We start from the raw sequence: 16,379 nt of genomic DNA, 5'->3' as shown, positions 1-16,379 counted from the left end.
TTACTCATTTCACACCTCTTAATCTCGTCCAAATAACCATACAGCCATTGGCAAAAGAGATCACAGAAAGAATAACTTACTATAATCTCATAAAGAGCCAATCAAGCTGATTTAAAAATTCAACTTCAGTTCGTCCAAATAGACCCTTGCTGAGCTAATATAATCTGTGAGTCTTGGAACTCAGCCAAATTCATTGAGCCTAGATGGAGAATCAGATGCCTGGCTATCTGTTTCTGCAAATAAAGTTTCCTTACGGGTTTTCTCCATGAAAATTGCGGGGCAGGCTATGAGATATCTATCACTCCAATGGAGCCAGTCAGATTGGGGGTGCAGGATCCTAACATCTTGAAATTTGCCAGAACAGGGAATTGGTGTGGGACTCCCAGAATTGAATCCCACCCACCATTTTAAAAGGCTTCAGAGTCAGCCTGATTCCATGCAAATCTGGCCCTTTGTGCCCATGCACCACATCCATTCCCATTGCTGATAGCATTTGCAATGAGTTCTACGGCCTCATAAAAGATAATCTGGGGCCTTGTAGACTACAAGAATGTTTTATTTCTCTGAGCAGACAATAACTAAATGAGACACAAGGTATGGATACAACAGAGGGTGGATGATGCTATTGTGAGGGCTCGAAACCTGAAAGAATGGTTTTCCTGAATAATCTGAAGAATTTAACTGAAAAGTTGCTTGAATATTCTGAGGATGATTTTCTGCTACAACAAACCTGACTGGCAGGCTGACAGCCTTTTCAGCAGGAAGACTGCTTCATAGGGTAAAAACCTATGAGAGCATGTATATGTTTTGGGAATGAACAAGGTCATGGGAAAGGTCCAAATAGTAGGGTGGAAGATACAATAGTGATGCAATAATCCTAACTGCAAGGGACATGTCCATTGGCTGTCCAGGCAGAACAAAGATTCAGAATAGATCCCCCTAACACCTCAAAACTAGGCATCGTCAGCAGCAGCAGAATTGTAATCCATCCATCACAATCTATAACCTTGTGGCATGCGACATCTCTCACTCAGTTGTAATCATCAAGACAAGCACCAAACCGAGTTCAGTGATGGATTGAAGCACCAAACATGGTGGTAATAATAAGGTGCTGACCTGGCGAAGTTACAACACAGGATTTCATTATGGCTAGCCAATTGATGGACAATTAGTGAGCACCCTCAGAGGACAGCCATTGCAGAGCTTTCTCAGAAGGCTGTAAACCTGTAAAAATTAAATAGCAATGGAAAATTATGCAAAGAATGTCTAGGCGATGCATTCAAACATAAACCTCAGTCTCCAGGCACTTTTTAAATTTTATTACAGCCTGGTCACTTCATCCTGCCCTGGATTGAGGTTGAAACTAAGATGTGAAGGGCGTCTGGCCAATCATCCTATCGCCAACCATAAAGGTAGACAAGGCACATAAAACTACATTCAATTATTTCCTTAAGGAGCTAAATTGCATGCTTGATTATCGGTGGGTGTGTTTCCAACTCTCATGAGGTCTGGCAACAAACTACTATGCAAACACGTGATGGTGTTAGGATGGGAGCCCAACATCTTTTCATATGAGTTCACAAACTTCCAGGTCATGCATGTGCCTAGCCGAGCAATGTAAAATTTTGGCCCTTGAAAACTGATGGAAAATCAAAGAAGCATTCTGACCTGAAGAAAAGCACAAGAATGAAGGTGTGAAAGGAATTCATCAACGAAAAGCTCCAAAGAAAGGCTTATAAGCTGAAGGCACAAATTAAATTTCTCACTACAGCAAAAAACTCCACTGAATCCCATGTAAATCCAGCTTTAATACCCAGAGTATGCAAAAGCAGCAGGTAGAGCAGGAGTGAACTAAAAAATGTTAAATTTCAAGACAACAGAAGTGCTGAAAAAATGTTAAATACCGCAGTGTTCAGAAATTAACATTTAAATCACAGCCTGAGTCAACAGTTGAGCTCGCTTTGAACAAAGAGGAAAAAAAATCAAAAGTTAATTGCAACTGAGTAGGTAACTTTGAAGACTCAGCAAAAGCTAGGATTTGACACTTCCAAGACCCCAAGAACATTATGCTAAAATGGGGGAGACTCTAACCATTCAACCCAACTAATGTTGGAAAACTTTAAATGATGAGATTGCAAATGCCATTAAAATGGGAGCCGTCCAAAACTGACAAGCACAGGAAAACCCTTGGTGAAGAAGCTTATGGCTACACCATCTTGGATTTTTGGAAACCCCTTAACCTGAACCTCCAATTTAAACATTTTAATCATGAATTAGAAACCCACTCTTCCAGATCAATTTGGACTTATCCAAGGCCAGATCAATAACAAAATTGGAGATGCTGGAGAAAGAGATTGCTTAGATACATGATTGCTTCAGGTCTGGATAAAAAAGCAGAAACTGAACAAGCTAACATGCTGCTTTATCCAGTAGGCCAAATAGCCGATGAGATTATAGCTAGAAAAGGAATCAATAAGTCATCTGCAACCTTTGATGACGTCTTAAAATTTTTCAACACATTTTAACCTCAGAGATAACAAAATCCTTGAAAAGGTTAAATTTAATAAATGTGTCCAGCAACCAGAATAACCTGTTAACTCCTTCATTAATGAGTTGAGTAGAGAGCGCCTAATGGTTGTGATTACAGTGATCTGAAATCTGAGCCAATCAGGGATAAATGGTTATAGAAGTGGTGGACAATGCAGTCTCAGACATGCTTGAAATGAAAGAGATATGTAAAGCTGGCAGGGTGGAGAGCTGCTCTCTCCCTCTCAAGACTTGAAAGGTCACAGCTGTATCCTTTATTTTTCCCTCTTGCACTCTCTTTTATACCTCTGATGACCTATCAATTTTCCTACAATAGGATTGGTCTGCTGTTGTCAACAACATCGAATTCAAATCATACAGTTGCTTGGTAACTGACTGCCTGCTTTAAATTGATTGGGCAAAATTCAAACAAAAATAGGTTGCTTTGTCAAGGCTATTGCTTCACTTTTTGATAGAAATGTTTCAGCTTGGACTTTGGGTATACTTTGACACTCCTGGCCTAGAGAAGTAAAACTCTAAGTAGCCAGTAGAGTGACTATACCAGCACTGTGAAGCAAAGTGATCACCACAGGTGTGAAAATGTCCAGCAATTTCAGCACATTATTTTCACCAAAACTTTACCAAGTTTTTGCGCCCATTTTCTGACATGATGCAATGGTAAAATTGGGCCCTAAATCAGTTAGGATTATATTCTCCTTGAAATCAGACGACATTCTGTGGTAACAAATTCCACAGGCTTACCACTCTCTAGGTGAAGAAATTTTTCTGCATCTCTGTCCTAAAGGTTTATCCCGTATCCTTAGGCTATGATCCCTGGTTCTGGACATTCCAACCATCGGAAACATTTTTCCTGCATCTACCCTGACTATTCTGGTTAGAATTTTGTATGTTTCTATGAGATCCTCCCTCATTCTTCTGAATTCCTGCAAATATAATCCTAATAAACTCAATCTGTCCTCATACCTCAGTTCTGCCATCCCAGGAATCAGTCTGGCAAAACTTCTCTGCACTCCCTCTTTTTCTGTCTCCTTAGGTGCTGCCAGATCTGCTGAGTATTTCCCAGCATTTCCTGTGAAATAGATGCTTGGCTGTTTGCAAAACTGCTATATATTGAGAAGGAGGAATTGGCTTTTATATGCACCTGTCAAATAGGTAGACTATTATAATATTTTGGGCATTCCTGGCTGAAACACTGACTGCACTTGTTCTTTCTTCTCTTGGAATCACCTGTGGAGACACCGTGCTCTATGAGGTTGTGCAGTGCACAGCACACCATAAACATCCTGGAGACTATAGCTCATGCATACTGAAAAGCATTTATTGATCTATACAGGGCATGAAGCTCATCTACAACATGCTTGATGGCTTGTTCAATTGCATGTCTGGTTGTCATATACCTTTTACTGTATCACTCCTGAGCCTCATTACTCGGTTTCTTGTGAGTATCATCTGCCACATTTTAAATGGGTATCCCTTGTCTCTAAGCAACCAGCCATTAAATCTGCTTTAAGGTTCAGAGATCAGGGAGGGTCAACTGCCACGGAACAGAAGCATCATGGCAGCAGCTGGAAATCTTAAATATATCTACATGAACATCTTTTTGGAGTAACACACCAGCTGCATATTCAATCAGTAGAAACCCTTACAACTGATGCATACACCTGTGTGATATGGGGCTACCTTAATTGCCACAATATGGTCTTGCCCTGCTGCAGAAGTAGCTAGCTGTCAGGGACAAAGAGTGTGACTGCAGCTGAGGCAAGCAAAGGGACTCTGCAGGCAAGTGTGCAGGAGTGTCTACAATTGTCCAACATGTTTAAGGTTCTCTTAGCTTGTTTGAGAGTGGAGGCTGCAGGGTAGATGAGCTGACTCACCATGGCACCATGGATTGGGAAGACATTCAATTGAAGGGAGTGCTTAAGAATGCAGTGGTAGTAGGGGACAGTATAGTGAGGGGGTTGACATTGTTCTGTGCAGCAAAGAGTCATAATCCAAATGACTGTGTTGCTTGCCCAGTGCCGAGGATTGGAACATCTGCTCATTGCTGGAAACATACTTGAAGTAGAATGGGGAGGATCTTATTGTCATGGTCCATTTGGAACCAGTAACGTAATGGTAAGATCCTGGACCAGAATCCCAAATTACGTAAAAAGCCAGACTAGACTGCAACAGTTTTTCCATTTTGGTATAAATGTAAGGATAGCATATTTCGTTCCAGAAGTAATTCTGCTGACAAATTATGGATCTCTTATAGTAAAGATAAGCTTTATTTAATAACACAGTTTAAGTATAACTCTCACAAAATGAAGAAACTTTACTTTTAGCAGTTGAACAATAGTTAAAAAATGAAAGGAAGCAACTTAAATGCCTGACTTCCCATTGTTTCAGTTAAGAACGTAAGAAGTAGGAGCAGGAGTAGGCCATCTAGCCCTTTGAGCCTGCCCCGCCATTCAGTAAGATCATGGCTGATCTGAAGTGGATCAGTTCCACTTTCCCACTCTCTCCCCATAACCCTTAATTCCCTTGTCTATCAAAAACCTATCTACCCGTGACTTAAATATATTTAGCGAGGTAGCCTCCACCACTTCAATGGGCAGAGAATTCCAGAGATTCACCAGCCTTTGAGTGAAGAACTTCCTCCTCAACTCCGCTCTAAACTGCCCCTCCTTATCTTGAGGCTGTGCCCTCGAGTCCTGCTACCCTTTCTAAGCGGGAAGAATCTCTCTACTTCTACCCTATCCACCCCCTTCATTATCTTATACGTCTCTATAAGATCCCCCCCTCATCCTTCTAAACTCCAACAAGCACAGACTCAGTCTATTTAGTCTCTCTTCATAGTCCAACCCCCTCATCTCCGGTATCAGCCTAGTGAACCTCCTCTGCACTCCCTCCATGGCCAATATATCCTTGCGCAAGTGCGGCGACCAAAACTGCACACAGTACTCCAGCTGCGGCCTCACCACTGCCCTGTACAGTTGCAGCAAGACTTCCCTACTTTTATATTCTAACCCCCCTCGCTATAAAGGCCAACATTCCATTCTCCTTCTTGATCACCTGCTGCACCTGCAGACTGGGTTTTTGCGACTTGTGCACTAGGACCCCCAGGTCTCCCTGCACCATAGCATGCTGCAGCTTTTTGCTTTTTAAATAATAATCCCTCCTACTATTATTTCTGCCAAAGTGGATAACCTCACACTTACTAACATTATACTCCATCTGCCAGGTCCTCGCCCACTCGCTTAGCCTATCCCGATCCCTCTGCAATTTGCTTTTCCACTCATCTTTGTGTCATCAGCAAATTTCATCACCCTACACTCAGCCCCCTCCTCCAGATCATCTATATAAATGGTAAATAGCTGAGGCCCCAGCACCGATCCCTGTGGCACTACATTAGTCACCAACTGCCAATCAGAATAGCACCCATTGATACCAACTCTCTGCTTCCCATTAGACAGCCAGTCCTCTATCCACGCTAACACCTTACCCCCAACTCCGTGCACCCTAACCTTCTGTAGCAACCTTTTATGAAGCACATTATCAAACGCCTTTTGGAAATCTAAAAACACCACATCCATTGGTTCCCCTCTGTCTACCGCACTAGTCACATCCTCATAGAAATCCAATAAATTCGTCAAACACGACTTCCCCTTAACGAATCCATGCTGCGTCTGCTCTATCAAACCATTCTTTTCTAGGTGCCACACTATTTCTTCTTTGATGACGGATTCTAGCATTTTTCCAACTACAGACATTAAACTAACCAACCTATAATTCCCTGCCTTTTTGTCTGCTACATTTTTTAAACAGCGGCGTAACGTTAGCCATTTTCCAATCTTCCGCACTTCCCCGGAATCCAGCGAATTTTGGTAAATAATTACTAAGGCATCCACTATCACCTCTGCCATTTCTTTCAGAACCCTGGGATGCATTCCATCCGGTCCTGGGGACTTGTCCACCTTCAGTCCCATTAGTCTATCAAGCACTACCTCTCCAGTGACAGTAATCGCATTCAGGCCCTCAACTCCGACCATCCTTCTATCTTTAAGTTCAGTTCCAAATAAGCAACATTCTCTCACAGATTTAAAATTCCACCTTAAATACAGTTAACAACCATAAATATACTTGTTATAAGGGGGTATACTCAGTCTTGGAGCTTTCAGAGAGAGATTTTGAGTTTCAAAGCATTTTGCAGACCTCTATCTTTAAACAAATCCTGAAAGCTGTTTCTCTAAGCCACATTCATAGCTCCTCCCATTAACCACATTATCATATGACCACATCAATCAACCTAATCAAAACTCTCAGAGCAAATCTTCATTTACGCACAAAAATCCATGAGCTCTCTCCAAAGTAAACACTGCATAGCTAAAATAAGTAATTATCTTGTTCTCTCGGCATCTGAGCTGCCAGATATACCAACTAACTGTGGCATAGAGCAGAATTTTAAAGATTTTCCTAAAACAATTTCATGCATAGTTGGCATATCTGGCAGCTCAGATGCCGAGAGGGCCTGAATAGAGAGTTTGAGGTGCATGCCATTAAATTAAACAGAACTCCGAAGTTATAATCTCTGGATTATTACCTGAGCCATGTGCATATTGGCATGAGATTCATAAAACTAGAGAGATGAACATGTGGTTCACAGACTGGGGATGGAAGAAGTGGGTTTCAGTTTGTGGGACATTGACATCAGTGTTGGGGACCTGTACCACTGGGATCGCCAGCATCTGAATCATGCTGGGGTCAATGTTCCTGCAAAGCGAACACCTAGACAAGAAGAGGGCTTTAAACTAAGTAAGTGGTGGCGGGAGATATGTAGGCTTACAAAGCAAAATGATTTGGCAGCATTATGAGACAGCTATTTAGATAATGATAGCCAAAGTACGTTAGGAAGGGATGGAATATACAAACATTAAAAAAAATAGCAAATAGGGTCAAACGGGGACAAAATGGTAACAAGTCAAAACTACTAGTCCTTTACTTAAATTCCCGTAGTATTTTGCACAAAATAAATGACAATGTACTGGGGCATTGCTGGAGGTGAGTAGGCAAATGGTGTGAGGAGGTTTGCAGTGGGGCTATGCAGAGGGGTCATGCAGGCATGGATCACAACAGGGCCATGATGGGATGGGCATGTCAGGGGTTATAATGGGGTGGGGCATGTTGGGGTTAGCCAGAGGACCATCGGGAGGACCCTTTTGGCCCGAGTCAGAGTGGGGTAGAATATGCCACCAATGAAGGGGAAGAGGGGATCTGATGTCTGTGGGGGGGCAGGAGAGGATCTCCCAGTGCACCTTGCGATCAGGGCACTCCTAAGATGTGGCGGCTGAGTGCTCTGAAGCCAGTTTAACCAATGTGTTTAGGCTCCGTCAGCTCCAGCGCCAAACTCCCAACTCTCCAAAAAGTGACTGAATGGCAAAAGATTGTGATGCAGAGTGCGCCTGCGAGAGCAGTGCAGTTTACCTTATGTTTCTTGCTGTTGTGACACTTAGAAATGTTTTGGGAAAATCACTGCTTATGTGACTCACCCTCTATGGCTAAGATGTTCTTTTGGTGCTCTTTGTCATATTTCTGGACATTCATTTCCACACAGCCATAATTCTTCCACATAGTAAATTCTTTTTGTAGAATGCAGATTGTTCTCCTGAATATTCTTCTCTGGGAAGCTGGTCTAGCCCAACAAGCTTTTGCAATGTGAACCATTTTGCCACAATTCCTGCACTGATTACCCTTGCTCCAGCATTCCATCACTGAATGGCTTATTTTGGTACACCTATGAAACATTTGTTGTTTTCTGACTTCTTGTGGGCAGATCCCAACTTGTAGATCTTCATTCACACTTGTAGATCTGCACCAAATTGTGAAGATTCTTTAGCAGCCAGTTCCATCAACACTGCAATTTCCACTGCTGTCTTTAAAGTAAAAGCACATTCAGTGAGCAATCTTCTTTGGATAGCCTCATTTTGAAGACCTCAAACTACTTAATCTCAAAGAATATCTTCTAATAACTGACCAAACTCACAATGTTGTGCCAGCCTTTATAAGGTTGCCACAAATTAAGCAACACTTTCATCTTCCATTTGATTCCTTCAATTCAACTGTTCTGCGATGATCTATGATTTTGGAGAGTAATGCTCTTGAAGGATCTTTGTCAAGTCATCATAATCTTCAGTTCCTGACTTTGCTGGATGAACCAAGTTCTGGAGCAAATTAAAGATTTTACATCATATTGTACTGAGAAAAAGTGGTTATGAGCAACGTGTGCAATTTTATTTGCTTGCACAAAGCACTGAAACCGCTCTAAATAGGAAGTGTGTGATTCATTCTCTTCACTGAAAGGGCCCATGGATCCTAATTGACTCACCATTTCTCTTGCAGGTACTAGCAACATAAGAATTCTCAGGATATGTTTTACTGTCTTTCCAGTGCTCCCCCTTTTACCCTGGAGACCACTGACTTGAGGTATTTTTTGTTATTTCTAAATGGCCCCAGCTGTAAAGCAAAGCATCTGCTCGTTTCAAACATGTCAGATACTGCCTGAAATTTCACCCTTCTCTGACCGAAAAAAAATCTTTTAAAACTACAGAGAGAGTTTTTCTTGCTTGTCTACCTGGCATTGGCCTATCAGTCCTTAATCATGTCATTGCTTCTCCCCAGCCTTCTAAGATTTGATGTGTGAGGATCCAGAATGATTTTTTTTCTCCTACTTAAGATCTTTTCTCAAGGCAACAAAATCCTGGCTCATAGCAAATTTTCTTTCTGTAATGACTGAACTATGTTCCCCATGACATCCATGGAAAAATCACTTATTGATCTCCCTGTGGTGCTCATTGAGTATGAGTTCTCCCGATAACAGGCAATGCCCTGCCCAGCTGGAACTCATTGACTGAGCCTTTTATAAGGCAGACCCAGGATTGGACTTGCAGGACTGTAGTCCCAAATGGGGACTAGTGTGTGTTCATCACCAATGACTCAAGAAGCCTGACTGGAAAGCAAAATAGTTTATTACAGAATGCGAAGTAAAACCACAACTATGATGTATACATAGTAGTCCCCCTAAGACTACAGTTCATCAGATGTCATTATCTTTGGCAGGCCACCAGAAAGACCTCCTTATCAGCATTTTTATCTTAGAAATTCCTGGGTGGCCATTGTGCAATTCTTGAAGTATTGGTCACTGGCCTGGATGCGGGACAACCACCTCGGGCATCCCCCAAGATGATGCCACTTTCTGTACTCATCTCCTGATATTTAGAGAGATAAGGTTTCAAATCCTCCAGAGGATGCCCTTGAGGTCCACCATTTAGGATGACTTTGTGTAGTTTCACCAATGTGGGGTCCTTTTTGGCCCATGTCTGGATTTGCTTGATGGATATTGGCAGAGTATCCATCAAGTTCTGAGTCATGATGATTTCATCCATCTTTGGAGGAGAAGGCATGTTGATAAGTAGTGGCAGGCAGCTTAAGGCATGTGAATTGGCTATATGCCTCGCTGGTTGATTTTCTAAGGTATATTCATAGGCACAATTAGCATGCCCATCATTGGATCTGGGCTGATGGAAGGAATCACTTGTTTTTCCTGAAGAGGGCCCAGCAGATGTTTGTGGTCAGTTGCTATGGTGAAATGCCAACTGTAGATGTACTGGTGGAGCTTTTTCATTGCAAACACCATGGCTAAATCTTTTTGTCCCATCTGGGCATATTTCCTCTATATCTGCCAGAGTTTGTAATGCATACGTGATTGGATGTTATATCTTATTGTCTTAATGGTGCAATAATACCGCCCTTCTCGCATAGCATCACAGGTTGCAATGAGTGGTCTCAGGTGTCATAATGGGCTGGTGTATTTGTTGGCAGCAATTGTTGTTCAACATTTCCAAAGACTTTCTCTTGTGGCATTTGCCACTATTTTGCCACTAAGTAGGGATAATCCAGGAAATTATAGACCGGTGAGTCTCACATCAGTGGTTGGGAAGCTATGGAGAGGATTCTTAGGGATAGGATTTTCACGCATTTGGAAAAGCATGGCTCAGTTAGGGAAAGTCAGCATAGCTTTGTGTGAGACAGGTCATGTCTTACTAACTTGATCGATATTTTTTGAGAGATAATGAAGGTGATCAATAGGGTAAAGAGTGGATATTGTTTTCATGGATTTTAGTAAGGCTTTTGACAAGGTCCCTTATGGTAGGCTTATGATCCATGATGACTTGGCTGCTTGGATTCTGAACTAGCTTGCCAATAAATGTCAGTGAGTAGTAGTAGTGGAAGTAGTGTTTTTCTTGTTGGAGGTCCATGACTAATGGTGTTACACAAGAACCTGTATTTGGACCTCTGCTGTTTGTGATGACTTGGGTGAAAATATAGATGGGTGGGTTAGTAAGTTTGCAGACAACACAAAGATAGTTGGAGTTGTGGATAGTGTAGAAGTTGTCAAAAGATACAGTGGGATATAGATCAGTTATAGATATGAGCAGAGAAATGCTAGATGGAGTTTAATCCGGGCAAATGTGAGGTGCTGCACTTTGGGTGTTCAAATGTTAAGGGTAAGTTTGCAGTTAATGGCAGGACCTGAACAGCATTGATATACAGAGGGATCTAGCGGTTCAAGTCCGTAGCTCACTGCAAGTGGCCACACAAGTAAATAGGATGGTAAAGAAGGCTTATGGCATACTTGCCTTTATTGGTAAAGCCATTGAGTATAAGAGCCAGGATGTCATGTTGCAGCTTTATAAAACTTTAGTTAGGCTACATTTAAAGAGTATTGCATTCAATGCTATATTACAGGAAGGATGTGGAAGCTTTGGAAAGCAAGCAGAAGAGGTTTATCAGCATTCTACTTGGATTAGAAGATATGAGCTATAAGGAGTGGCTGGACAAACTAGGATTATTTTGGAGTGGCGGAAGCTAAAAGGAGAGCTGACAGAAGTCTAAAAATTATGAAAAGAATAGATAGGATTGAGAGTCAGAATCTTCTTCCCAGAGTTGAAATATCTAATACTAGGGAGTACTAGTTCAAAAAAGCTGCAAGGGGCAAAAATGCAGCTCTTCACGTACTCCACAGATATTAGCCCTTAAGATCTGAACCAACTGGTCCAGGCTATGGAGAACATGATGCACTGTGTGCAGGACATACTCCAGGTGCTGCCACCTGTGGCTCTCCTTGAAGTAAGCCATCCTCTCATGGTAGAACTCATGTACTGAAAAACCCAAGATATAGTCAAACTCATCTGTCCAGGGACTCCTCCATTCACAGTGCATGAAATTTCACAGCCTCAAGGAATTCAGAGAGATGGCTATACATTATCTGCTCCTGTTGCTTCAGCAATAGAACCACAAACTGTGACTTCTGAAGCCTTTCTGCCTGTCACCTGGAGCAACACTCTGATTATCCACCCTCCTCTCAAGCAGATTGTTCATAGATGCATTTGCATTAGATTTGTCCTCCTGCAGACTAGTGCTGTGCTGCTTATGGAGTGTCAATGACAAATGAATCAACCAAAGTGCACATTTTTGCATTGGTGCCTGGTGTACTAGTTTGATACTTAACGCTTGGACATCTCTTTCTCTTCCTGAAGCCCAAGGGATTCCTCAGATCATGGGATGGACATAAACTGCTTGGACTTGTGTGAAACCAAGCAGAAATCACGAATGGTAGGCAGAAGACCAGGTAAATTGTGCAGTGTTGGAGCTTTTCACATCACCTACTGCTTGTCACACTGTCAAACTAGATGTAGCACATAGCCAGTCCTACCCACCCAACTTTCCTTCTCCCTGTCCACTGCCGAAAAAAGTATTCCCCCAAACACCATCACCAGAACTCCCATCACCACACCATACTCCTTTTTCACTCAATGCATACATGGAACTTGCAATCACCAACACAATCTTGTGAGGGACTCTGCCAATGTGCATAGCTCTCCTTTCCACAGCCTGCACGGCCCTTAGCAGTAGCATCCTAGCCCCGTCCGCACCATCTTGCAGGCTTTATGCACCTGTTTCTCCAGTAAGGGCAAGATAGAAAGGGAAATAAGATTGTATCACGGAGTCACAGAATATCACAGTGCAGAAGAGACCCTTCGGTCTATCAAATCTGCATCGAACCATGAAAGACCCTGACCTGCCCACCTAATTCCACTTGCCAGCACTTGGCCCATAGCCTTGAATATTATGGCATGTCAAGTATTCCATCCAGGTACTTTTTAAAGGATGCGAGGCATCCCACCTCCACCATCATCCCAGGCAATACATTCCAGACCATCACCACCCTCTGGGTAAAAATGTTTGTCCTCAAATCCCACCTAAACCCCCCCCCACCCCTCACTTGTAACTTGTGGCCCCTCGTAACCGACCCTTCAACTAAGGGGAACAGCTGCTCCCTATCCACCCCGCATAATCTTGAACAGTTCAATCAGGCCCCCCTCAATCTTCTCTGCTCTAGAGAAAACAGTCCAAGTCTATCCAACCTCCCTTTACAACTTAAATGTTCCATCCCAGGAAACATTCTGGTGAATCTCATCTGCACCCCTTCCAGTGTGTCCATGTCCTTCCAATAACGTGGCAACCAGAACTGCACACAGTACTTCAGCTATAGCCTCACCGAAGTTCCATATAACTCCATCATGACGTCTCCGCTGTAGACTGCTGCATAGAGAAGGGCAACTCCTCCATGTAGTTTGTGATGTAATTTATTTATCAGCAGGTGAACCCATAATCACTGGGCACTGCATCAGTATCCAGGGTACACAATCCTGCAAAGTTGATGAGCAGCATGCGCCTTCTGTATCTCCACTGCTCGGCATGTTGCAGTTGCGAGCTAAGGGAAAGCACTGAGTAGCTGGAAGCCTCTCTCACCTTTCCAGAATACAGCCAGTCATGGAACTGAGGGCAGCGGTGCAGTGGCACAGTGGTTAGCACTTCAGGGACGCTGGTTCAATTCCAGCCCTAGGTGACTGTCTGCGTGGAGTTTGCACATTCTCCCTGTATCTGTGTGGGTTTCCTCCAGGTGCTCTGGTTTTCTCCCACAGTCCAAAGATGTGTGGGTTAGGTTCATTGGCCATGTTAAATTGCCTCTTAACACCAGGGGAATTGTAGGATAAATACATAAGGTTATGGGGATAGGGCCGTGGGTGGGATTGTTGTTGGTTCAGGCTTGATAGGCTGAATGGCCTCATTCTGCACTGTAGGGATTCTATGAAACATCCCCGGGCACAATAGCCATGTTTGATGGTGCTCTCCGAAGGCAAACATCATCTCTGTGACTTGCACCCATGCCCACTTGGTAAGGGTCAGGAATAACTTGCAGCATTGAGTGCAGGGTACACCTCCTGTTGCTGATCACCTGCATGAGCAGATCAGGTACTGGTTGCAGAATCTTGGTAGTGAAAGGCACAACTCTCCCGGGTTGCTGAATTACTGCAACATTCTGACATTCAAGTAGACTATGTACATAGGTTGGTATGTGTGCTTGCCTTTTATGGTGTGCATTAGTAATTAGACAAAAATACATGATGGTAGGGGACTGGTGAGTTGTGGATTAAATATATTGATGGATTTGTCATGTGTGGCCTGGTGTGTGAATACCAATGTGGTATGGGTTGTTACCGTGCGGCCAATTTCTAGGAGGCCAGAGCTGCTTGAGTGACACATTGTATTAGAAAGAGGAGAGGGTATGAGTTAGCCAAGGGGTTTGCTCATTGATACCCCTCTTCTGTTAAGGTAGCAGAAGAGGGAACTGTGAGGGGCAGTAGAGTTGATAAATGACTGTGGGAGGGCAACCTCTTGGCTGGGCTGCTGTGCTCAATTACACGACTGTGCTGGGACCTGCTCCAGTTGCACATGACAGATTACACCCACATGCAAGGGAGAGCAGAGTCAGGTTGGGCCAGCTGGCCTTCAGTCCTGAGTGTGGCTGAGGCAGCAGAGTGAGAACTCTGGAAACTTACATTGGGTTGGGTGTTAACTGTAACTTATTTTGTGCTGAACCAACTATAGCTAGGACATCAAGCTATTGGCCAGCAATGACAGCAGTAACAAAATAAATACTTACAGAAGGAAGTTCAGCCAGCACTTCCAAGGATACTTGTCGGTGTCACTACAAATCATGAACCATGCAGCGCAAAGACAGCAGTGAAAACCAGTCTCTTATCTGAGTGGTCCACTTCTGCCTCTGTGTTGGTATGGGAAACCATAGGCTTGCCTGTCTGCCCCCCACATGAAAATTCAATCGACTGTCTCCGCTGGAAATGGGATCACTATGTATTAAAAATTCTTCCACATCCATGATGAAAATCTAGTCCCTTCTCTTTTGTTTTAGTCATTTGTCATAGGGATCAAGTCAGATGAGACCAGTCCAAACCAGCCAGGGTTGAAACTTACATTTCAAATAAACAATTTTTTTTCAACCATACCCTGGTACTTAATTCCCTGGCAAAAGATGGCGGACAGGACAGTTTTGACTTTGGCAGCAGTGTAGAATCAGCCATCTGTCACAGATCTCACCTGGTTTGCAAATTGAGAAATGTTTAACAGGAAGTTGATCGAATATTGTTCATTTTGCACTATTGTCCAAAAAATAAAATTATCCCCACAATCTCTTAATTTTGAAACAACACCTTGGGAGCAGTTTTTTTTTTAAGGAAAGAGAGTGGTATTAGGAAGGACCAAGCAGAAAATTATCCCTTATTAAATAAAGAAGACAGATTTCATTTCACTTATTGGCAATCCTAGCCTGGATTTGCATCTCCAATATTTATATTAAGTTTATACAATTGTGGGATGACAATAATTCCAAAGATTCCAATAAATATCTTTATTGTTTTTTCAAGGTGGTTGGTCCTTCATCTGCAGGATCTTTTCGAGAGAGACCCAGTGGACCTACCGCTTTTCGCAAGTGCTATAAACGAGGCGACTTCCCTATTGCTCTGGAACATGGTTCACATGGAAATCGAATAGCTTGGAAGGTGAGTACAGTCATGACAAGCACTGCAACACAAAGTAATATTTTGTATTGCCAAATAAGATTAGTTTACAAATTAATCAGATGGATTCATTTCTCAGTTAAAAGGAGCAAGAAAAAAGACAGGTCCCCTGAGTCAGCTGCCCACCCTTGCTAACAATCAAATTATATCCAGCAAAACAGATGAAAGAATCAGCTTTCATTTGAGAGTATTCTCTCCTGGCCAATCCATCTCCATTTTTATGAGGACCTGGCAACCCAAGCTATTTAAAACAGTCTATCAAGTGATGGAACTAGCTAAATGCATCAAGCAAGCAGGCATTTATCTCCCGAGCTTCACCTCTTCTTGCAGGATATTTCCAAATGGAAGGTTTAATTACTTAAATGGCTAGGTCAAGATTGTATGCCCTTTGTGATGTGGAGCAGAATATAAATGAAGGTCAATCCTTATTCCATTACCTCTTTTAATAGCTGTAACACATGTTGTCTATGTGCTGATATGCAGCTTCAAATGGCCCTATCTTTCACATTTATCTGACAAAAGGTTAATTAGCTTCAAATCAAATGCATTATTTAATGAATGCACTCATACTAATATGCATTGCATAAAATAACAGGACGGTTCATGTGTGAAAATTGCAGGGCACTTAAAAGTATACTTTCCTGTGAATCAGCCAGGTTGAAACACACAAATTATTTACAAAATGGAATACGTTCATTTTTATTGCAACCTCTGTTACAACTGAATGTTAAGTTTATTTTGGCAGTATTTTCAATTACAGAGTATTCTTCAGTGTTTTTGGAAGTGTTATTTCACAAAGTAGTATTGTTTCATCTTCATTCCATACAGAATTCAATAGTGTTAACAAAATTGTTC

The 16,379-nt window shown here is 42.5% G+C and overlaps 1 protein-coding gene across 5 annotated transcripts in view; it reads left to right on the top strand.

The window, feature by feature from the left end:
• Positions 1-16,379, top strand: part of LOC145350850 (parkin coregulated gene protein homolog) — a 362,660-nt gene that overhangs the window by 67,664 nt on the left and 278,617 nt on the right. For 4 of the 5 annotated variants that reach the window (XM_080200217.1, XM_080200215.1, XM_080200216.1 and 1 more), the window contains exon 2: positions 15,372-15,506. The exons of the other annotated variant lie outside the window; for it this stretch is intronic. In XM_080200217.1, coding sequence (XP_080056343.1) covers positions 15,372-15,506 — 135 coding nt within the window. The remainder of the gene's footprint in view (positions 1-15,371; positions 15,507-16,379) is intronic. 5 annotated transcript variants of the gene reach the window in all.

This window comes from Carcharhinus amblyrhynchos, chromosome 12, assembly GCF_965287045.1.
Source record: "Carcharhinus amblyrhynchos chromosome 12, sCarAmb.v2.hapA, whole genome shotgun sequence".
Lineage (NCBI taxonomy): Eukaryota > Metazoa > Chordata > Chondrichthyes > Carcharhiniformes > Carcharhinidae > Carcharhinus > Carcharhinus amblyrhynchos.
The sequence above is the reverse complement of the archived record's forward strand: the minus strand, read 5'-3'. Positions and strand labels throughout refer to the sequence as shown.